The sequence below is a fragment of the Aspergillus costaricaensis genome (assembly GCF_003184835.1).
Source record: "Aspergillus costaricaensis CBS 115574 unplaced genomic scaffold BO79scaffold_7, whole genome shotgun sequence".
In the NCBI taxonomy this organism is placed as follows: domain Eukaryota; kingdom Fungi; phylum Ascomycota; class Eurotiomycetes; order Eurotiales; family Aspergillaceae; genus Aspergillus; species Aspergillus costaricensis.
The window spans coordinates 387,908-409,080 of record NW_020291807.1 but is presented as its reverse complement, the minus strand read 5'-3'; the positions used below and the strand labels follow the sequence as shown (position 1 = coordinate 409,080).

At 51.3% G+C, this 21,173-nt stretch overlaps 9 protein-coding genes across 9 annotated transcripts; 5 read left to right on the top strand and 4 right to left on the bottom strand.

Annotated features, from left to right (window-relative positions):
- Window positions 1-111: 111 nt before the first annotated feature.
- Window positions 112-1,192, top strand: BO79DRAFT_243785 (uncharacterized protein). Its single transcript, XM_025685315.1, has 2 exons — window positions 112-596; window positions 722-1,192. Exons 1-2 carry the CDS (start codon window positions 349-351, stop codon window positions 807-809), a joined length of 336 nt encoding a protein of 111 aa, XP_025542329.1. The 5' UTR covers window positions 112-348; the 3' UTR covers window positions 810-1,192.
- An 11-nt stretch (window positions 1,193-1,203) lies between these two features.
- On the bottom strand, window positions 1,204-2,361 carry BO79DRAFT_190382 (carbon-nitrogen hydrolase family protein; the record flags this gene model as incomplete). Its single annotated transcript, XM_025680730.1, has 5 exons — window positions 2,306-2,361; window positions 2,128-2,220; window positions 1,757-2,040; window positions 1,622-1,700; window positions 1,204-1,560 (listed from the first exon to the last, which is right to left on the bottom strand). Exons 1-5 carry the CDS (start codon window positions 2,315-2,317, stop codon window positions 1,204-1,206), a joined length of 825 nt encoding a protein of 274 aa, XP_025542328.1. The 5' UTR covers window positions 2,318-2,361.
- Window positions 2,362-2,601: 240 nt separating this feature from the next.
- On the top strand, window positions 2,602-5,790 carry BO79DRAFT_190378 (exosome catalytic subunit DIS3; the record flags this gene model as incomplete). The annotated part of the gene is made up of 2 exons (XM_025680729.1): window positions 2,602-2,797; window positions 2,850-5,790. 2 exons carry the CDS (start codon window positions 2,602-2,604, stop codon window positions 5,753-5,755), a joined length of 3,102 nt encoding a protein of 1,033 aa, XP_025542327.1. The 3' UTR covers window positions 5,756-5,790.
- A 92-nt stretch (window positions 5,791-5,882) lies between these two features.
- Window positions 5,883-7,812, bottom strand: BO79DRAFT_190376 (MCT family MFS transporter). The gene is made up of 2 exons (XM_025680728.1): window positions 7,363-7,812; window positions 5,883-7,293 (listed from the first exon to the last, which is right to left on the bottom strand). The coding sequence occupies exons 1-2, from the start codon at window positions 7,582-7,584 to the stop codon at window positions 5,983-5,985; spliced, it is 1,533 nt and encodes a 510-aa protein (XP_025542326.1). The 5' UTR covers window positions 7,585-7,812; the 3' UTR covers window positions 5,883-5,982.
- Window positions 7,813-9,800: 1,988 nt separating this feature from the next.
- On the top strand, window positions 9,801-12,256 carry BO79DRAFT_190372 (LIM domain protein; the record flags this gene model as incomplete). Its single annotated transcript, XM_025680727.1, has 2 exons — window positions 9,801-11,657; window positions 11,712-12,256. 2 exons carry the CDS (start codon window positions 9,801-9,803, stop codon window positions 12,030-12,032), a joined length of 2,178 nt encoding a protein of 725 aa, XP_025542325.1. The 3' UTR covers window positions 12,033-12,256.
- A 767-nt stretch (window positions 12,257-13,023) lies between these two features.
- On the top strand, window positions 13,024-14,729 carry BO79DRAFT_279634 (vitamin H transporter; the record flags this gene model as incomplete). Its single annotated transcript, XM_025688001.1, has 6 exons — window positions 13,024-13,202; window positions 13,264-13,380; window positions 13,446-13,573; window positions 13,628-14,058; window positions 14,112-14,522; window positions 14,576-14,729. 6 exons carry the CDS (start codon window positions 13,024-13,026, stop codon window positions 14,714-14,716), a joined length of 1,407 nt encoding a protein of 468 aa, XP_025542324.1. The 3' UTR covers window positions 14,717-14,729.
- Window positions 14,730-15,056: 327 nt separating this feature from the next.
- trm8 (tRNA (guanine46-N7)-methyltransferase) lies at window positions 15,057-16,472 on the bottom strand. Its single transcript, XM_025688401.1, has 3 exons — window positions 16,221-16,472; window positions 15,928-16,115; window positions 15,057-15,837 (listed from the first exon to the last, which is right to left on the bottom strand). Exons 1-3 carry the CDS (start codon window positions 16,394-16,396, stop codon window positions 15,140-15,142), a joined length of 1,062 nt encoding a protein of 353 aa, XP_025542323.1. The 5' UTR covers window positions 16,397-16,472; the 3' UTR covers window positions 15,057-15,139.
- A 265-nt stretch (window positions 16,473-16,737) lies between these two features.
- On the top strand, window positions 16,738-17,506 carry BO79DRAFT_215173 (ESCRT-II subunit protein VPS25; the record flags this gene model as incomplete). Its single annotated transcript, XM_025683262.1, has 3 exons — window positions 16,738-17,136; window positions 17,241-17,316; window positions 17,394-17,506. The coding sequence occupies 3 exons, from the start codon at window positions 16,738-16,740 to the stop codon at window positions 17,504-17,506; spliced, it is 588 nt and encodes a 195-aa protein (XP_025542322.1).
- An 88-nt stretch (window positions 17,507-17,594) lies between these two features.
- Window positions 17,595-20,594, bottom strand: BO79DRAFT_190365 (DNA repair protein Rtt107). The gene is made up of 4 exons (XM_025680726.1): window positions 20,420-20,594; window positions 19,913-20,349; window positions 18,437-19,853; window positions 17,595-18,379 (listed from the first exon to the last, which is right to left on the bottom strand). The coding sequence occupies exons 1-4, from the start codon at window positions 20,510-20,512 to the stop codon at window positions 17,735-17,737; spliced, it is 2,592 nt and encodes an 863-aa protein (XP_025542321.1). The 5' UTR covers window positions 20,513-20,594; the 3' UTR covers window positions 17,595-17,734.
- Window positions 20,595-21,173: the final 579 nt, after the last annotated feature.

Below are 21,173 nucleotides of genomic sequence, written 5' to 3'. Positions count from 1 at the left end.
GACATCAGGCCGAAAGGCGGCAGGGAAATTTGCCTGTTCGGGCCTAGCGGCAGAATCCCAGCAGTCATCGGCCTTTTGCGGCTTCTGAACATCAACCGCTTGACCGTCACATCACCCCTCCACCTGCCGCTCCTGCCGCTCCAACGAAAGCAGTGATATTTGAAATCACTCAATTGGGTCGACTATTGTCGTCGCTGGTCGAACGGATACCTAATTTCGGCATACCAATCCAGCGGTCGTTGCCTCGCCATACCCGACAGGGATCCTCACCCGCCACCGCCTGTCCCTTATCATCCACGTTGAAAACTAGGGGTTTTTGATTTACAACAGACCCTCCGCACATTCACAATGTCCGCTCGTCCGTTGTCGCATTGCCTCCGCGCTCGCTGTGTCCCCCGCCGGGCCCAGAACATCCAGGGCTTCTCGACCCGCAGCAACCTCCGCGGTGACCACTATGACCCTCCTACCGGCTACCTGTTTGGCCTCAAGCCCGGCCAGAAGTATGTGAAGGAGGGCTGGGAGAACATGTGGTACTATGGATTCATCGGCAGTCTTCTCGTTGCCGGTGTCGCATACGTCTTCAAGCCAGACACTTCGTATGTTCAATCCCTCTCCCTCGTGTGACAGCTGAAGTGGATTGTCTTAAGATCATTCTGCGCGTCACGACAATGCCTTTCACTGTATTAGCAGAGTCGAGGATTAGATGCTGACATGACCACAGGATACAAACATGGGCTCTGGAAGAGGCTCGCCGGCGGCTGGAGGCCGAAGGCATTCTGGAGGACCCTGACAAGGTCCAGCGCAAGTAAGGTGCTTTGGTCCGGAAATATCTTGTACTTTGTACATAGAGCGGTCGGGCGTGGAAAACAATCTTCGTTCGAGTGGTGTCAATAGGCACATTACGTCCGACCCTAGACAGGGCTTTTCTATTTCATTTTACTGTTCGCCTCCAATTTCCTGCGTGTATCTGTCATTCTATATCCTGAATCTTTTCGTTGACATGCTTGCAATGTTTCAAAAACGGGAGAAATAGATGTCTGTACCTCATACATGGGTTGTATGATGTGTATCTCGGTTTTCGGCTACGTTCACACTGGATAGCAACCTATCATTTGGTGTTATACAACAAGGAAACGGTAATGATAGTATGTATGGTGTAATAGTTACAGATATCGTATGTACTGAGTCAAATGCCATGATCATCTATACTTCTGGGTATATATCCGTTCTTCTGAGTAGCGGCATCTCTCTCCTGACTTTAGCAAGAAGATCTAGATCAATGTCCGCAACCGCGATCTGCGGCTCCTGGTATTCATCGTCAAGCTTGGCAACAACTTCGCCCCATGGGTTGACGATCATGGAATGTCCGTAGCTTCTCCTCTTTTCATTGTGAGGCCCAGCCTGAGCTGCAGCAATCACGTAGGACTGTGTTTCTATAGCTCTGGCGCGTAAAAGGGTCTCCCAATGCGCTGTCCCGGTAGGAACCGTGAAAGCTGATGGATATGTGATGATTTGGGCGTTCTGTCTTTTGAGAGCCAAACTAATCTCAGGAAAGCGCAGCTGTGCAAGGTTAAACGTGAGCAAGACGCCTTGCAATATAAGTTGGCTGCTTCCGGCTTACATCAAAACAAATAGACAAGCCTACTCGCCCAACGGGCGTCTCGAAAGGCGGTAGTATCTCCATCCCCTTCTCAACGCTCCTTCATTTGACATTAGCCAAGTTCGATCGAACCACATCCACTTAAGTAAAACTCACGCGCTTTCCTTCAATACTGGTCCACCCTTGATGTCCACATCGAATAGATGGACCTTCTGGTAGCGTTGTGTGATGTCGCCCTTTTCATTGATCCAAACGAGGGTGTTCTTAATCCTACCATTCGACGCCGGTTCGTGTATCCCTACATTGATGTGCAGATTGGCCAATTGTGCCTCTTTTTGGAGACCCAGTACAAACTCGCTGTCTTGTACAGAGCGTGCCAGTGAGATAGTCTCTGCGGGCGATGATGCGATATAGTCCGCAGCCTCGGGAAGAAACAATGCCTGGTAATTTGTTAAATCGATGCTAATACCGTTGATGATAATCAAGCGTGAATGACCTGTGGGCGAACAAATACTATAGGAACTTACCTTAGCTCCAGCTGCGGCTGCCTTGCGTACCAGCGTCTTGCATTGCGTCAAGTTGGCCGCTAGACTTCCAGTCGAACATAGTTGCCCCACGGCCTGTGATGAGGGAAATATATCATAGTATCAGTGAGAACTCCGCAAACACAATGAAAAGCCATTTAGTGAGGCATTAAGCGCTTACTGCGAGAACCATACTTATAAAGTACTAGCCGCTTGGATTCTGTAAATTAAGAGTAGAAAGTCTACGGAGGACCCAGAGGTTGATGGCGGAACATAGCATGCTTATCAAGAGAGAGCCCATGGCGATGCCCGTCGGCACTCGGCAGACTTTCCCGATCCGGTCCAACGTCTGGATCCCGCTTCAGCAAGCGGATCCAGATCTGAGCAAACGTCACGGAGTGCATCAACGGCCTGAAAAAACGATTTGGGTCGCAGAATACAACGACCTGCCAGGAGCGTGGTCACTATACAGTCAATATGAAAAGTTTACGGCGTGACTTCTCGTCGAATCCGCAGGCAGCAAATGTCACCAGCAAAGTCTTCGTGAGATCCACGAAAAGCGGAAAAGTTCAAAAGATCGTTCGCGAACTTTACCTCAGACAAGACATTCCTTGCTCGTCAAAGCTTTGCTCGACATGCGCCTCTACTGCGCCGGCGGATGCTAATGGAAATAGTAAGACAAGCAGATTGAACTTTTGCTTAATTTGATGGCTAATGCGACACAGTCACGCCTTTCGTGCTCTCGGAGCAGCCCGCGGGCACCAGCGCTTTCCCCCGCGGCCACTACCTTGTCCCCGATACGAATGCCTTGCTGAATGGCATGGATCTTTTCGAACATACCGGAGCGTTCTACGATGTTATTATCCTTCAAACCGTCCTCGAAGAATTGAAGAACCAGTCCCTACCCCTCTACAACCGCCTGCTCTCGTTGATCAAGACCGACGAAAAGCGGTTCTACCTCTTCTTCAACGAGTTCCGACTGGAGACCCACGTCCGCAGAGGGCCCGATGAGTCGATAAATGACAGAAATGACCGAGCTGTGCGAACAGTGGCCAAGTGGTATGCGGAACATCTCAAGGCCACGGTGAAGAAGGGGAAGAAGAACGACATCCCGGCTATCGTTGTCATCACGGACGACAAGGAAAACTTGCGTAAAGCAAAGGAGGAAGATGTTACCGCATTGTCACTGTCAGACTATGTGTCTGGCCTGGAGGACTCGGATAGGCTACTTGATATGATCAACGAGTCTCGTGAGGCAAGGGAAGCGAAGGGCGCACGCGGCGAACTTTTCTACCCCGAATACTACTCGATGTCTAAGCTCATGACAGGCATTAGAGCTGGAACTTTGCACCAGGGAGTCTTCAATGTTTCGCCTTACAACTATCTGGAGGGCTCTGTCAATGTTCCGGCGTTCGACAAGCCTTTGCTCATTTTGGGTCGTGATAACAGTAACAGAGCCATCTCTGGGGATGTTGTTGTTATTGAAGTACTTCCCAAGGACCAATGGAAGTCGCCATCTACCAAGATCGTCGATGAAGAGGCGGTCACAAGGAACGACAACCCTGATACCGATGATACCGAGGCAGTGGTGTCGGAGAGGGAACGGAAGGCCTTGCAAGAAGAGGTCAGGAAAGCTCATGGGAAAAGCTCGGAGGGAAAGCCGCAACCGACAGCCAAGGTGGTTGGAGTCATGAAACGCAACTGGCGTCAATATGTCGGACATGTCGATGCCGGTTCAGCAGGTGCTCAGGCTAGCAGCGGTCGCCGTCAGCAGACCGTCTTCGTCCTACCTATGGACAAGCGTGTACCAAAGATCCGAGTCCGTACTAGACAAGCTGGTGATCTTATGGGTCAACGTATTCTTGTCACCATCGACGCCTGGGATCGCGATTCCCGATACCCCACCGGCCATTTCATTCGCTCACTAGGAGAACTGGAGACTAAGGGTGCGGAGACAGAGGCTCTGCTCCTTGAGTATGACGTTCAGTACAAGCCATTCCCGAAGGCTGTTCTCGACTGTCTTCCCGCCGAGGGTCATGACTGGAGGGTACCGGCTAGCAAGGATAATATTGGCTGGAAGGGACGGAGGGATCTGAGAGATCTCCTCATCTGCAGTATCGACCCCCCAGGCTGTCAAGATATTGATGACGCGCTTCATGCACGGCCACTACCGAACGGCAACTTCGAGGTCGGTGTCCACATTGCAGATGTGTCTCACTTCGTCAAGCCGAACAATGCAATGGACCTGGAGGCCAGTCTCCGTGGAACAACAGTCTACCTAGTCGACAAGCGTATCGATATGCTGCCCCATCTTCTCGGTACAGACCTTTGTTCCCTCAAGCCCTACGTCGAGCGGTACGCTTTCTCCGTCTTGTGGGAGATGACGCCCAACGCAGAAGTGGTATCTGCAGACTTCACCAAGTCGGTCATTCGCTCTCGTGAAGCCTTCAGTTACGAAAAGGCCCAGAAGCGCATTGACGACCCTACGCAGAAAGACGAACTTACCGAAAGCATGCGCACTCTGCTCCGCTTCTCCAAGATCCTCCGACAGAAGCGCATGGACGCGGGTGCTCTGAACCTCGCCTCGCCAGAAGTCCGCATCGAAACCGACAACGACGAGGTGGGCGATCCTCTCACGGACGTTAAGACGAAGGCAATGCTCGAGACCAACAGTCTCGTTGAGGAATTCATGCTTCACGCCAACATTACAGTTGCTTCCAAGATCTACAGCACCTTCTCCCAGACCGCCATGCTCCGACGCCACGCCACCCCTCCCCCGCAAAACTTCGAAGAGCTTATTAACCAACTCACCAAGAAGCGCGACATGAGACTGGACGTGTCCAGCTCCCGTGCCCTCGCCGACTCCCTTGACCGTTGTGTTGACGAAAAGAACCCCTTTTTCAACACCCTTGTCCGCATCCTCGCCACCCGCTGCATGACATCCGCAGAGTACTTCTGCGCAGGCGCCCACGCAGAGTCCGAATTCCGTCACTACGGTCTAGCCTCACCCATCTACACACACTTCACATCCCCCATCAGACGTTACGCAGATCTTCTAGTCCACCGCCAACTCGCGTCAGCAATTGGCTACGAGGGCGAAGATGGCCGCGCCGTCGTAGAGGGAGTGATGACCCGGAACAGACTCGAAGACATCTGCCGGAACATCAACTACCGTCATCGCAATGCCCAGTTCGCCGGCCGCGCCAGCATCGAATACTACGTTGGACAGGCGCTGAAGGCACGCGGAGAGAAGATGGCAGCCGATGGCGTGGACGGCGGCATTGAAGAGGAGGGCTACGTCATGCGTGTCTTCGAGAACGGCGTTGTTGTATTCGTTCCGCGGTTCGGTATCGAGGGCGTGGTTCGCTTGGAAGATTTCGTCCTTCCGGATGACGCTGCTCTCCGCACCGTCGACGAGCGACGGGAGCTGGTGACGCGCCGACAGAGCGACTTCGACAATGAAGAGTACACTCTTCGCGTTTCCAACAAAGGAAATGCCGAGTCGGGGCCCAGCATGTCTGTGGAACTGTTCCAGAAGGTCAATGTCAACGTCAGCTCCGTCAAGGAAGAAGGTGGTCGCGGCGCAGGAAAGAGGCGGGTTAGAATCCTGATTCTGGGAAGCGATGCCTAGACTGGAGAGAAAAGTTACTAAAATAATGACATGACTACTATATTTCTGATTTGCAAAATTTACCACGACTAGAAGGCGTCTATCGGTGCTTTATGTAGATTCATTGTATGTATGTATGTATGTATGCCTTTTATGTACTTCTCTGCTAGTCTAGAATGGTAATCTAGACATCCTATGCTATCTAGTCTAGTCTCTTGTAGTGTTCTGTTCTCTCTCGTCTAGACTGATCAGACTCTCCTCAAGGCCACCATCTGACGCAGCAAATGAAAAGGCGCCCAGAGTTGAGCCTCCTTCATTCCTGATGCGGGTATCCCAGGTGAAGGATCATATTCTTCTCCTTTCTGTGCAGGTTCCTCCTCATCTTTCTTCTCTATACTAGCCGGAACCATCACACCAGGTGCCGCACCCTCCTTCTTTTCAGACCGCACAAGCTCCCCTATCTTCCATCCTCGCACGAGCCACAAACACGCCGCACCACCAATGTACATGAACCCCGTAAAGATCTGCACTCTCAGGTACACCGAGTCCGTAGATCCATTATCCCTCAGCACAAGCGCAATAGCCTCCGACACAGTTGTTGGCGGTACCAGAACCAGCCACGTAATGCTCAACCCGCTAGGTAGGTCTCGCAGACCGATAATCTCCGCCAGCACAGGGGTAACGGTCGCCCAGTAGGTTCCTGCAACAGTGCCGACGAGGACAGCGAAAAAGCAGACCACGCCCATACTGCGAGCGAAGATCCAGATTACCAGACAGAACAAACCACAGAGGAATGTTAGGAACGTGGCGATGTTAATCCGACCTAGCTTATCACTGAACATGCCCACGATGGGGCGCCCGAGGCCCTGGCCGAGGTTGAGCAGGGCGCTGACGATACTGCCCTGATGGGAGGAGAGACCGACGGAGAGGGCGAAGTTGGCGAGGCTGAAAAGCACGGCGACGTAGCCTAGCATGCTGAAGATGCCCCATCCTAGGAAGAGGAGGAATTCGGGACGCTTGAGTAGGGGTAGGGAGAAGGCGTGGTGGCGGCTTCCGATGTCTCTGTTTCGGTCTCTGAGGAGGTTGGCGCATACTAGGTTGACGACGCAGGCGATGATTCCTAGGATTCGGAATGCCCAGCTTAGGCCGAGTCGGGGGATCATGGCGCCTACGGCTAGGGAGTAGATTAGTCCCCCTATGCCCGAGCCGGCTGCATTGATGCCCATTGCTAGACTGCGACGGCGGTGGAACCATTGAGGGGTTATGCCTACACTTCCGACGAAGAGGAAGCCCATTCCCCAGCCGAAGCAGACGCCTTGGCTAAGGAAGATGTGCCATAGTTCGGTAGCGAAAGATGAACCGATTAGGGAGAGGGTTTCGAAGAAGACTCCGAGGTTTAGAACTAGGCGGGTTCCGCAGATGTGGATGAGATGTGTGGCTAGAGGAGCTACTAGGAGGGCACAGGAGATGCTCAAACCGCCGGTAAAGGCGTAGGCCAGGGCAGAACCGTTGGCAAAGACATTGTGCGAGAGGTAGTAGGAGAGAAAGACGCCGTAGCTCTAGATCTCGGGATAAATGCATGTGTGTGTTAGTGTCTGTAGCGGAGCAAATGATTCAGAATAACCAACGCTGTTGATTCCCCACGTGTGTGCATTGATCCAGAAGACGCAAGCGACACAAACCCAGCCATAGCCACCGTCTGGTACGATATCTTGTTCATATTTGGTCTCCGCATCTTTGGGAGCCGAAACCTGTTGTTGTTGCTCCTGTACTTGCGACAGGGGATCTAGATTTGGAGTCTCATCGTAATCTCGAGAATGGATGATGTCGATTGGCGTATTATCTGCCATTTCGAGATAACTAAAAATTAAGATAGGTCAGGAGAATATAGCACGCTGCTCTAGACCACGGCTGTTAACTTCCAGGTACGGCATCGAGGACGCTATCGAACATTCACATGAAGCCTCCAGCAGTAGCCAAGAAAGTCAAGCGGTAGAGCAAAACAGAAGTCGAGCGGGGATAGAGATCGAAGAACCGCATGGCGCCGGTTTTATGGCAAGGGTCCAGGAAAACCGAAGGCCTAAAAGTGCCGATGTGTCATAGAGAGCCCGAAAGAAACAAGATCCTCGGTCCTACGAACCAGTTAGTGAGCCCTCGGCCATAAGCGGTTCGGTGACTAGTCCGAGAAAGTCAGTCTGTGACTGGTTTGTTGATTGGGTTCAAATCTATCCAGGATTGAGGAAGATAGCGCCCATGGGTCCAGTTAGCGCAACCGTCGTGCCGATTGACCCGTGCGGAGTCTGGGGGAACACGAGGCGGTCCACTCATGATAGTAAACAGTCTTGAGCTGCAGGCTCATATGAAGTGGTTAGATAGATTTGTTGGCGACAGATCAACTGTGTATGCTTGATGCTATGAATTCAGGTATTCCGTATGGGTTCTCCTTGGACATCCATACATGTGCATGCTCCTGCCTTAAGCTAGTAGCTAACGTTGGGGAAGTGCATGAGAAGGACTGGCAGTACCCATGTTCTATCCTTGTAGCACTTTGGATTATTACTTATGGCAGAATATTTAATCTCATGTCACGTTAGCAGCTCCCACCAGCTTCAATTGCAGAAGGACACAGCTGCTTACGGTTCCGTCACTTGCAATCACAATAGTTGTACGCGCCTCATGTCAGTTGGATATATTTTTGCTTGCAGTAATTGTCACGATTCCCAGCAAGCATATTTTGACTGTTCGGGCTGTTGATATGCCCATGATCTACAGGCACTTTGATTGACCGTCCTCTCATGCTGCAAGGTTGAGAGGCTTTGTTACTTCTGTCGGTTGTGAAGTGAGACGGGCTTGCTAGGGTATTGATACTGTGCACCAGACAGTGTAGCCTTCGCAAGAGTCTGTACTTGATACTATAACAGTAGCATCCACAAAAGAAAAGTTGGTAGTACCAAGACAGGTTACACAGACGCATACTGCGAGGCATAAGTCGATCTGAGGGATTCAACGACGCGAATTGGTCAATGTGTTGTATCCAAATCTGCATTAAATGACCCACAGTTATTTTTACATTTCCATTCCCACCCATGCAGACGGACATTTAACCTGTTCATCTCATAGAGAGCAGATAAGAGGACAGAATGGCCCCAGTGCTTCGTATTAGTGCTCTATCAGATCCAACGTGACTACCAAAAGGGGAATAGACTGTGGGATGCGATGAGTCAGCACGGCCCCGCGTTGCCTTGAGAACCGGAACCTGATGTTTGCAGTGTTTGGTTGGGCGCTTTGTTGTCCCTCGGCGGGATTGATTGATGGCCATAGCTTCTGTCCGTCTTGTCTTTCCCAGCCTGTACCCCTGCCTGTCACTCAGTACTAACTAGTGTCCATGAGCTCATTGAAACTAATCATTATTAACTACTCACTAATCACTACCTCCGACGCCGCGCTAACTCCCTAACCCTGTAAGAACAACGCTTTATCGCTCTCAAGCAAGGAAAGCGGATCTAGTTGGGCAGATCCGATCTCTCTAGTTGATTCCATACCTGGCCCACTGCCCAGCCACCCATTTGAATCTCATTGGCTCTATTCGATTATATTAGACACTTACTTCATAGCTCTGCGACTGAGAGCCAACTCATCAACCTACCCCTTCCTGATATCCCCCCCTTGGTATGATCTCTCCGGTTCAACCTCCATGGCCAGTATGATGCATAGGCCTCAATTTCACAAGGCCAGGGACGGCCAGCGCAAGGTCTCGCCTCCCGGTCCAACTTACATGTCCAATGATCAGATCGGTACGTGTTTACGCTGCTGCGATATTGAGTCAGGCCATTGTCTGCGTTTTTCATGGATGTTGGCCGAGCGACCGGCTATGGGTTGACATGGACAATGTTTATTAATTCCTGGCGTAACAGCGACCTATCTGAAAGATCTGCGGACGAATCGCCCTGCCCGCCCCGGCGGATCCAGGCCGCTTCCTTCGAGATCAACTGGATCGTCCTCTGACACTCGGGAGGATCTCCCTCCACGAGCAGCGTCTGCAATGTCGTCGTATGGACATTCGTATATGCAGTCGAGCACCCCAGCAGCTGAGACCGAGCATCCTCGGGCCACCAGCTCACTTTCTAACCATAGGCCGACGTCATCTCGAGGCACAATAGGCAGCCCTATCGGACGACCGTTGGTCCAGGAACCAAGAACAGTCCCCGTACGGCAGCATATCTCACCCACTCGAGCCTACAGTCGCGCTCTTCCTACCTCCCCCAGCGCTGCTTATCGTGAAAGCCCGCAACGGCGTATAGAGAAGGAAGAGGCAAAGTCCCTGCGAGATGCCTTACAACAGATGGACCTGGAGGATGACGTCGAGCTCCATGCAGCTGCACAAGATGAAGCTACCGAGCTGGTGTGGATGCACCAGCACCCCGGTGTTCCCTATAAGAACCCATATGCACCATATCACAATCCCGATTTGGACACGCTCCAGAAAAGCCCAGATAGGAATAGTCAGTATTCGCGTGGCGAGAGACTGGGCTCTCCTACTCCACGACGGGGCAGTCGTCGTCTTGCCTACCAGGGATCAACTATAAGCTACAACGGTCCTAGCAGCATCCAAGAGTCGGACGAAAGCCCGGCACATGATGAGCAGGAGCTTGCCATGGGAAGGGATATTCCCAGCCCTAAAAAGAACGGGACTCTACGGAAGAACCTTAAAGTCAACTTTGCGTTGCCGCGGGATGAAGGGTCCGCCCAAAATACCAGCAGCAGCTTTGGGTTGGGCTTGGCGAATGTCGGTAAAGATTCTTCCAAAGGCATCTTTAGGAATCCGAACGACCAGATATACGAAGAGCCTCAGCTTTCCCCTCAGAAGGAAGAGAACACTCAGCCGGACTTCTCAAGGTCGGATTCTTCAGCTTTGAGAAATAAGCCACGCAACGCTCTTCCTCGCGGTTCTCGTCCTCTACCCAGTCGGTTCAGTAGCCTTCCTTTTGTGGACAAGCTGGCTCGCTTCGAACTTCATAAGAACCCCCCAAGCCAGTCAAGGAACCCAGAGTATAGAATGAACGACCCGCTTCCACAACCTCCTACGGCAGGCTCTGAGGTTGAGGAGCAAGATGCCCTTATGAAGAATGGCCTAGAGATCCGCAGTGATGACATTCGAGCAGCTACTAGCAAGAAACTCAGAGATCGGAGCACTCGCCTACCGATGCCAACCGCTGTGAGTGATCGTGCTGGTCGGCCGATCGTGAGTTTTGATCCGACTTGGAAGCCAACCGAGGCGCAAAGCCCGCGCAACCGAGATAGCTTCAAGGAAAGGGATGCAACGCCGGACGTGCCCTCTCCCGAGCCTGCTGCCCCGACTATTGAGGTATCCGAGGCACCATCAATTCCGGTTATCAACTTGCCGGACGACAAAGAGCCCACTATCTCTGAGATGGCAGGACCATCCCAGAGCACAACGACAGGTGCGAAGCCATCGTCGAGCCCACCCAAGAACAACGAAGCTCCCAGGCGATCCCCAAGGAAACCCACTGCAGGATTGCAGAGTCGGTGGCTATCCACCTATAGCCGCTCAGGCGTTCCCACCGCAACATGCGAGGCATGTGCTCTTCCAATTTCAGGGAAGATCGTGACCGCTGCGGGATCACGTTTCCATCCCGAGTGCTTCGTGTGCCACCATTGCCAGACTGCTCTGGAGTGTGTTGCATTCTATGAGGAACCTGAAGTAAAACGCCAAGAACGTCTTGCGCAGGCTTCCAGCGATGATGAAGAAGCCCATGGACTGAGGTTTTACTGCCACCTTGATTTCCATGAGCTATTCAGTCCAAGGTGCAAGAGCTGCAAAACCCCGATAGAGGGAGAAGTGGTCGTTGCTTGTGGAGCTGAGTGGCACGTCGGGCACTTCTTCTGTGCCGAGTGTGGTGATGTACGGTCTTCCCCTCTATTTTGTAATCGATGACTGCTAACATATCTCTTTTAGCCTTTCAACTCAGACACACCTTTCGTAGAAAAGGATGGCTTTGCATGGTGCTTGCAGTGCCACTCCCGTCGCACAGCTCCTCGATGCCTTGGATGCAAGAAGCCAGTGCTGGAGGATGTTGTGATAAGTGCAGTTGGAGGGCAGTGGCATGATGAATGCTTTGTCTGCCACGAGTGCGGGGATGGATTTGGTCCCGATGGTCGTTACTTCGTCCGAGAAGGGGAACCGAGAAGGACAGCCAAGGGACGCATTATCGGCGGGCCGGTCCAATTGGCTGTCTGTGAAAGATGTGAAGGTATACGGTTGAAGGCGTCGCCGTGATGTGGGTATCTGTCGGCCGATGGATCTCCGGGGTCTGAGGCTCCAACAACCGATGACTTGACGCCAGTGACATGATCATTGTGGCCATCTGCATATAAAGTTGAGCGCAGTGCGCTTAACAAGTTGCATCATCCAAGGTTATACGGCCATTGCTTTCCATATACGTTTCCCAGTTTGTTTTCTCCTATTTGTTGCGACCTGTGAATTGCATAGCATCCAGCGGGAGTCTACGATAGCGTACACTTTAGGTGAATTTATGACAGTGAATGGTTTAAAAGACACATTTTTTGCATCTTGCTAGCTGCAACCACAAAGAACCCCTAACCTGAAGGCTCTAAGTACTAATACAGGCTGCCTGCATGATTTAAAAGCCGGACCAGGGCTATTCCGGAAAAGGAAGGCAGACTGTCTTGTCATCTCGGCTCGAGGCTTCTCTCCGTCTCGCGGCAACTTGCCTGCGAGGGTGTGATTCCTTTGAACTAGCCTTCGCCATTCCCTAGATGGGCAACTAGGCAGCTTGACTTTGGCAAGATTTGCGTGTCATACGAGTGCCTCGAGTCGAGGCACCTGGATCTAGTTCGGCAAGACGGGGACGCTTGGATGTCAACCCCAGCTTTGCGGGGGTTCCCGAGCTTTTGCGGGGATCGCATCTCCATTGCCGTCATCGCATCAAATCCGCCTGTACGACCATCTATAGATTGATACGGCTCTTGCGCGGGGATCGGGAGATCTAGCTGCTGCGATATCCTTCGGATGACGTCTGATCCATGTCGAACGATGGCAGCTACAGCCACCATATCGTTTCCTTATTCGCAATGCCGGCATAGGCGTTGTGCCCTGAGCGGGCAGCATAAATAACCTGCAAGGAGTCGATGGTCTGGTGGTTGACATGTAGGCAGGCCTGTCGGACTAACTATTCCCAACTCTTCCTTCATCTCCAATGACACTTTACCTCTAATAGTCGCTTTACTCATTGTTCAGACCAGTCCTAATGGCAGAAGATTTGGATTACAAGCTCAAGTGTGACGCCTCTCTCTCAGAGGAAATAGAGAATGTGATCACCTCGCCTTTCTCTCCCGAGGAGGAAAAGGCCCTCGTGCGGAAGGTTGACTTGACTTTGCTTCCAACAATATGGATCATGTATCTGCTCTCCTACATGGATCGGACCAAGTCTGTACCCCCAATCCTCCTACACATTGCTATAAATGCCTAACTGGTCTTACTATATCAGTATCGGTAACGCAAAGATCTCGGGTATGCAGGAGGATTTGGATTTGACATCCGGCCAATATTCAATCGCTCTGGTTGTCTTCTTCATCGGATATGTTGTCTTTGAAGTTCCCAGCAAGTACGTTCCGGCTCAACAACTCGGGATTCTCACACCCCAGTGCTGACCGTTTAACAATTATATAGCTTAGTACTGAGCCACACGCGCCCTTCGTTGTTCCTAACTGGTATCATGGTCATATGGGGAGCACTAACCTGTGTGATGGGCGTGATAAAAGACTACAAACACCTTGTGGTATTGCGCGCACTGATTGGTGAGGCATCCTACTGACTCGTCTGTGGTGATATTATGTTCCTAACTATAGTAGGCTGTGTGGAAGCAGGTTTCGCACCTGGTGTTCTTCTTGTCCTCTCGTCCTGGTACAAACGGACGGAACAATCGAAGCGATTCGGTGTCTACATATCTGCTGCAATTCTTTCAGGGGCATTTGGATCTTTACTAGCGGCAGGTATTATCCAAGGTCTAGAGGGAGTTCATGGAATAAGAGGGTGGAGATGGCTGTTCATCGTGGAGGGATCTGCAACTGTGGGAGTCGCGATCATATGTGCCTTCATTTTGCCCGACTTTCCGGCCACCTCTAGGCGCTTATCAGAACGAGAGCGACATGTGGCTATCGCACGGCTAGCGACAGACAATGTCACATCTTTGACCGAAGACAGCCCGGAGTTGTCACATTGGAATGCTGTTGTCGAGTCAGCTAAGGATTGGCGGACCTGGGGATTTGTGGTCGGATATATGGTATGGTAACCCGTCGGTCATTCGCATGATGCCACAGCTCTAACTTCAAAAAGGTCATAGTCGGCTCTAGCACACTTTCCTACTTCTACCCTACACTCGTGAAGGGCCTCTTCGGGGATTCATCTACTGAAAGGGTAAACTTCCTGACAGTACCGATCTACGCAGTCGCATTTGTCTGCACCGCCATCACCGCATACTTCAGCGACAAAATCCCCCAATGGCGAGGTCTTGTCATTGCTGGCTGGCTGAGTGCATCGCTAGCTTGTTCCATTGCAGTCTGTGTTGTATACAACTATACTGCACGATATGTCCTTCTCGTACTTATGGCTGCCGGATTATGGGCAACCAACGGAGGCACCCTTGCGTATGCGTCATCGGCATTTGCGAACATGCACCCGCAAGTAAGAGGCGTCAGCCTTGCGCTAGTAAATGCATTAGGGAATCTAGCCCAAATATATGGCTCGGTATGAACATTCTTCAGATTTGTTTTGGCATTCAGGTGACTAACCGGCAGCAGTACTTGTTCCCTTCCTCCGACGGTCCGAAGTATATCATGGGGTTCTCGGTGATATCCGCGATGCTTGCTCTCGGAGTGGTTGTCTTTCTCGTGATACACGTCTGGTTTCGTCGGCGCGCGACTGCAATCAGCCATACGTGATGCTTCATGCTGGTCATGGGCTCTCTCATTGCAAGCATAGAGAAATGAAGGACTAACGACAGATGGAGATGATGTTATGATTATTAGCCTGTGAAAGTGCTTTACGAAGCTAGCATTCGGGAGTTATGTGTTTCTTATATTCCCTAAACACCCCTGAATTCTCACAAATTCAGAGCAATCGACGTCCAATACCACTCTGCTGCACTTGAAGTCTCCTCTGAGCCAAGATCAGCCACTCTACAACGTGCCATCCCTGGCATTGCAATATATACTATCGAAAGCAACACACCCACAAGAATATATGAGCACATATTATAACAAACAACCATCCAAATCATGTATATCAGTATTAACTTTTGTTAATCTCGCAACAAAACATCCACGCCATAGATCTATACGAGCCAAAACAGAAACACATAAAAATCAAGCCCACTCCGGATCCTCCTTCCTCCTAAACACAGCAACATACTTATTACCCTTATTCCTCGTAACCTTCTTGCCCTCCTCCGTCGCCTCCTTCATAACCTTGACACACTCATCCTTCTCCAACTCCTCCTCCGACACCCTCTCAAACAACTCCTTAACAGTGGGGCCCTCATTCTCCGCCTCCTCAACCGCACTCTCATCCCGGAAATGTCTCAAAATCCAATGATGATACTCCTCCACATCCGTAATGGTGTACAACAGACCACCAGGGCGCAGCGCATACGCATACTCTGCATTCAAAGTCTCCGAGATAATGCGCGCCTTGTGCTTCCTCGCCTTGAAGTGCGGGTCCGGGAAACAGATGAAGATCTTCGACAGCTGGTGCTTGTTGAAGAAGTTCGGGAAGAACTTCATCGTGTTGCTCCGGATCGCTGAGATGTTCTGGTATCCTCCGGGGACGAGGGCCGCGCTGGCGTTCGGGTCGGGATGCGCTGGGGCATCGGTGGGAGTATCGACGGCGGAGTCAGCAGGGGTGGTAGGGGCAGGGGTGGAAGTCGAAGAGGTAGGTTGAGACTGTGATTGTTGTTGTTGTTGTTGCTGTTGTTGTGTCTTTTGTTGCTGGTGCTGTTGTTGCACGCGGAGAGCTTGGATACGGGTGTTTAGGTATTCGAGGACGGCGATGCGGATTTCCATTCCTAGATTGAAAGGTTCAGTTCAGTTCCGCTCAGATCGTTTCACAATCCATGACTTGTGTGAGAAAGAATGATGTAGATAGATATACATACCGACCATCAATGTCTCCGGCAACAACCCCGCCAGACCGACAAGCAAACCACCAAATCCACATCCGATGTCCACGACCTCCACATCCTTAAGCAGCTTTCTCGTTCCGATCAGGTTCGTCTGCGTGGCGTCGGGGTTCACGAAAGCAGGAAAATGCGATGCCCAGTCCATATGCGCCGGGCTGAGGGGACTATACAGAGAAGAAAAAGTTTAGCCCGAGACTTTCATTCCATTCCACTCCACCACGCCATTGGCCTCATTCACATGCCACAATGAGCAAGAAGTAACAACATACTAGTTCAACTGATGATCCGAGAACGGATTCGCATGCGCCCGCTGACGATAGAACTTCTTCTTAGGAAGCTTGACATGGCCCACGGGGGCGGACTCATCCGGTTGCGCGACGACCGCTTCGGCGGCTTGTTTGCGATACTCGGCGCGCTTTTGGCGCTTGGCGGGAGGTTGAGACATTGTGTATCTGAAGAATAATTGAGGGTGATGAGGAAAGTTGGGAGAAACTTGTTGGAGAAACCTATTGAGAAGGTGGGGGTGCGCTGCGCGGTGCGGTGCGGTGCTGCGGAGGTTGCGGAAATTTCTAAGGCGGAGAAGTTACGTTAGTTCCATTAAGGTGGGTGGGCGGTAGATAATCTACTGACGTCCTTATCGATCACCACCACCACCACTACAACTATCGCTGTCAACGTTACAATTAGCCAACCCATACTATATTCCGAGTACTATTCCACAACAGCAGAATACAGTCCTCAATCCTCTATCCCAATAGCCTTCATATACAAACACCCACCAACAAAATGACAAGCACAGCAGCTACAACATCAACAACAACCACCCCACCCTTCCAATTCCCCCTCACCTACTCCTTCCCAGCCTTCTTCACCCCCCAACCCAACAGCACGACACGCACCTCCCAACTCCAGAAATGGTCCTCCCTGATCCAATCCTGGTGTCGGCATCACCGCGTCTACCGATTATCGTTAATCGAAGCCATCGAGTCCCCGTTATTTCATAATGCGACGCTCCGGAAGCGCATATCGATGAGCGATGCGCGGGATATTCTAGACTGGATGGCGAAGAGTGAAGAGGAAGGTGGGGGTGGGAAAAGAGCGGAATGGATTGATGGTGGGAGTAAGAGTGTGGCGTGGATTTGGTGGAAGAGGCCGGAGGAGTGGGCTGGGTTGATTGCGGATTGGGTATGTGTTCTGTCATTCCATATTATCTTCTTTTGAGATGTTGTGGGGAGTCTGGGGGGTAAGGAGGGATTTCGATTGCTAATTGCTTGGATTTTGTTGTATAGGTGGAGAACACAGGCCAGAAAAATGTGGTGCTTACGGTTTATGAGTTGTTGGAAGGGGAGGCTACAATGCCGCAGGGTAGGTTGACTTGCTTTCGCTTCTTGCTTTTTTAATTTTGGTAGTATGGCATGATGGCTAACGGCTGGCTGGAGTAGAATGGCATGGGATGGATCCCGATGTGATGCACAAGTCCCTCAACGTTCTCGTGAAACGGGGCAAGGCGCAGGTCTTCGGTAGCGAGGGCCAGGAGGGTGTCAAGTTCTTCTAAGGATTGGGTAGGTCATCTGGCCTACTCACAGCATGCGGTCGGCAGGTGGCTCCATTCGGAAGCAATGTTCATTGACGACGCTGAGAATACGGCAACTATCTTCATGATAAAGTAAGGGATATACAAAAACCAGATAATGTCCCCGAAAGAGCTATACGAGTTTCCCGCTGTTCATAACAAGCAAATATGTTTCAACACAGCACTCCTAACACCGTGCTCAAGAGCCAGCTACTGCTCCATCTTATCTGCCATCTCCTCGTCCAGCTCATATGCATCTGCCGCGCGCAGTGTTTGGGACATGGCAATATCAAGAAGCCAATCCACCCGGACTATCCGTGGTGTTTTGCCTCTGTTTAGGACCATCTGGCGGAATCGCGGCCACAGCTTGGTGTGGTCTGCAGAAGTGCTACTCAGCAGATATACCTCCTTTCGGCTGCGATCATCGTCTCCAGAGCTCTCGTCACTCTCCTCGCGCTGTGAGCGGTATGAAACGCGACCACGGAAGAGAGAGCATTCTCCTCCATTAGCATCCACAATGGACTTGAACGCATCAAATCCACCACGGATAGTTTCGACGCAGTGTATTTGATACCCTTGCAGGAGCTTGTTCTTGTTCTTTTTGGCGTTCATCTTTGCTTCCTCCAGGGAGAATCCATATTTCTTTTCCGATGCATCGTCTTTTAGTGGGAAATCAGCGGGTTCCAGAAGTTCGTCTTGTTCGAGGCATTGCGTGATGAAATCAATGCTCACAATAGCCGGGCCGTATGCAAGCGCGTTGACGAACTTGGGAGTCCGCAGGATAGAGGGGGCAGCAAGATGGGAGCATCTCCGGGCGTCTTGGACAACCAAGATGCCAAGCTCACGGAGCTGGCGCTGCTCACAGTCAGAGGGCTTTCTCAGTTACAGACATGTACAAAGAGGTGGACAAACCTTATCTGAGTCTTCCTTCTTCGGATTCCCAACCCATTTTTGATACCCTGTAATTAGAAGATGCATCGCGACAGAGGGCTTGCCCTTCTTCTGTCTCTTTGCTTCCGTGCTGTCCTCTTCATCGCTCTTGTCTTCCGCTTCCATGGAACGCCGCTTCTTGCCATTGTTGAGCGTGACGCGATCCTCGTCTGTCTTCCGTCGACCACCATAGATCACGCCACCAACACGCTTCTTCTCTTTCTCGTACAACGCAATGTCCGGTGCGATCTCGTGCAATCGAGCGGTAGCAGCCTCCTTTGATTTCCGACTACTTGTCGTAGATGGCGTATCATTCTCCTTGCCTTCAGACGTAAGCCGGGCACGCGCCGGTGTTTGTAACTTCTGATTTTCACTTGTAGCTGTCTTGCGCGACTTTCCAACCGCTCGCGGTGTTGCAATTTGCGGCTGCTGCGGTACCTCACTCTCGGATTCTGTCACTTTCGCCGACGGTGGTTGCATGGTATCCGATGACTTTGCAGCGACGGTGTTCTGTTCCTTGGTCTGCATCGCCCGTCGAGGGCTCTCTTGCTCTCTGGCTAAGCTTTCACTCTGGAAGAATATACTTTCGAGGACCGTTCTGTCAAGTCTGGTCTGCCCAACAACTTCGCCTAAATTCGTCCTCTTAGGGAAATGAGTGTAGCGCGGATCAGAAACGGGTTGCAGCTTCCACTTTGCGTAACTCTCCTCCAACCATAAGTGGTTAACGACCTGCAATCCCCACTCCTTTGCGGCGGCGCATTTCTCGCTGTTGCCATGAGCAGTCACAAGATGCGTATTCTCCTGCTTTAGCGTTTTGGTGCATTCTGCGCCTGTCGCGGTGATCAGGTTCTCCAGGTATGCTCTGGCTTCGCCAACATAGTTGGACAAACTGATCTTGAATCCCTTGAAGCCTGGGATTCCGGACCGCGAGACAGGATAGTGTAGTAATCGCCGTAGAGGGGATGTCCAGGTGTTGTAGGTCATCAGGTGGTAAAGCCACGATAGGTTCCCGACGTCCTTGTTCAGCCTAGATGCCATGCGGTATGCGAACCCCTCTCTATAGCGACATATCAAGATATCCGCCTTTGAGACATCCGTCGTGATGGAGCCGCCACCATTCTTAATGATATCCTCGATGGACCCGAGAAGACGAGGGCCAATACCGAGGTCTGTTGATAGCATGACATTCTTATCTTGGAATACAGTAAGCGCCGGCTGCGCGTCGGGCGATTTGACAGACGAGGGAAGGTTAGCTGGGTTCGTCGTGGATGCGCCGATGATGTCACGATTTTCTGAGGAACGGATAGGTGCATCTGGCGCCGCGCGGAGAATTTCGGGATCGGGGAGGGTATATGGACGCTCGTCGATTCTTCGACCAAGTTTCAAGCAGTCGTCGAACCTATGTATGGAAGCCATTGTTAGATCGGCCCAGTCCCCTCATGTGGCGATCCGTCTTACCAGTGCGGAAGCACTATCTTGATATTCAACTTTTTAGCGGCGATTAATCGAGCCTTATCGGACTCTGCGGTCAAATCAACCAAATGCGTGACCTGCTGGGAGACCTTTGGGCTGTAGATTCCACCTTTCGCCAGAACACCACCGATAATAGCTTCCTTATCGCCTCCAGGTATATCACCGCATGTGATCACTACATCGTTCAAGAAGAGCCGCGGGTCAGGGCTATATTGGCGCGGATTTGCTAGCTTTCTCTTCGCTAAGCATGCATGCACCCAGTGTGGTTTGACAACCGGTATCAGGGCATCGCCGGCCGCGTCGAATGCAGGAAAGTCAATCGTGCAGGAGATGAGGTGGGTGAAATCGGAGAGAGGAGGGAAGGTGGCTGGCGGCTCATAGATCACAGTTTCACCGCCATGTTCTTCGAATGTAGATGCGAGCTATTAGACAATGGTTCGTTCATTTAGCCAGAGTAAAATGCCAATATATCGAAGGCTGTGGCTACCATACCTGATGTGCTGTATCAGCACTGAGATCTTTGGAGCATATGATACAGACTTTGCACTGGCTGAAGAGTTGAAGCTCTCCTCCCTGCTCAGCCATTGTGTGGATATTTGCCGGTCAGCACGAGAGTATGTTCAGTGTGTAGTGCGCTTTGAGAGGAGGTAGTAGCATTGGGCGAAAGTTACGTCCGGCTTGAGAGAGCAGTCGTCTTTTGCCTCTTGTGGCTTTGCGATGCGACGCGCAGACGCGCCGACACGACACCAGGTCACGTGTAGATAAGATACGTCGAAGATCGTCGTTTTGTGCTGTCAGGCACGTCTTATCCACGTCGTCCTGGTCATGTATAGAATATAATATGAGCTTTTGAAACTGTAAGCTGTGATCCTGATGATATGTTGTTGATGTTATGGTCTTGCGGACAAACAATAAGTAGGGAAGCCGCGGCGGCATGTCTCGGAAGGAAGCAACTAGTGAATCAACTTCCCATGTGGGTACATCTATGTAGATTGCAGTGTGGTGAATCAGTAGTGATTGGGGTCCATAGTGTTTTATGTACGGACCTTCGTAGTCCTGGAATGGTGGAGTAAGCAGTGATAAATATGGTTGTTCAAACCAACTTCTTTAGTAGCTTCAATAATAGTCGGTGATTGCTTAAGGAGCAGTACTAACTCCTAGCACGGCACCAGATATATATTGAGTTCTACCCTACTACCTTGCGAGGCTCGCAAGCCCACCCGCAATCTGTTAACTGATCTTACTA

What these genes read in the sequence shown, in the direction of transcription:
- trm8 (XM_025688401.1), bottom strand. Translation starts at nt 16,396, where the DNA reads ATGTCTCAACCTCCCGCCAAGCGCCAAAAGCGCGCCGAGTATCGCAAA. An exon ending in TCGGATCATCAGTTGAACTA is followed by an intron (nt 16,116 to 16,220) that starts GTATGTTGTTAC and finishes TTCTCTGTATAG; the next exon opens with TCCCCTCAGCCCGGCGCATA. An exon ending in GCCGGAGACATTGATGGTCG is followed by an intron (nt 15,838 to 15,927) that starts GTATGTATATCT and finishes CTTTCAATCTAG; the next exon opens with GAATGGAAATCCGCATCGCC.
- BO79DRAFT_190365 (XM_025680726.1), bottom strand. Translation starts at nt 20,512, where the DNA reads ATGGCTGAGCAGGGAGGAGAGCTTCAACTCTTCAGCCAGTGCAAAGTC. An exon ending in GTGCTGATACAGCACATCAG is followed by an intron (nt 20,350 to 20,419) that starts GTATGGTAGCCA and finishes ATTGTCTAATAG; the next exon opens with CTCGCATCTACATTCGAAGA. An exon ending in AGAAGGAAGACTCAGATAAG is followed by an intron (nt 18,380 to 18,436) that starts GTTTGTCCACCT and finishes GACTGTGAGCAG; the next exon opens with CGCCAGCTCCGTGAGCTTGG.
- BO79DRAFT_243785 (XM_025685315.1), top strand. Translation starts at nt 349, where the DNA reads ATGTCCGCTCGTCCGTTGTCGCATTGCCTCCGCGCTCGCTGTGTCCCC. An exon ending in GTCTTCAAGCCAGACACTTC is followed by an intron (nt 597 to 721) that starts GTATGTTCAATC and finishes ACATGACCACAG; the next exon opens with GATACAAACATGGGCTCTGG.
- BO79DRAFT_190376 (XM_025680728.1), bottom strand. Translation starts at nt 7,584, where the DNA reads ATGGCAGATAATACGCCAATCGACATCATCCATTCTCGAGATTACGAT. An exon ending in ACACGTGGGGAATCAACAGC is followed by an intron (nt 7,294 to 7,362) that starts GTTGGTTATTCT and finishes CCCGAGATCTAG; the next exon opens with AGCTACGGCGTCTTTCTCTC.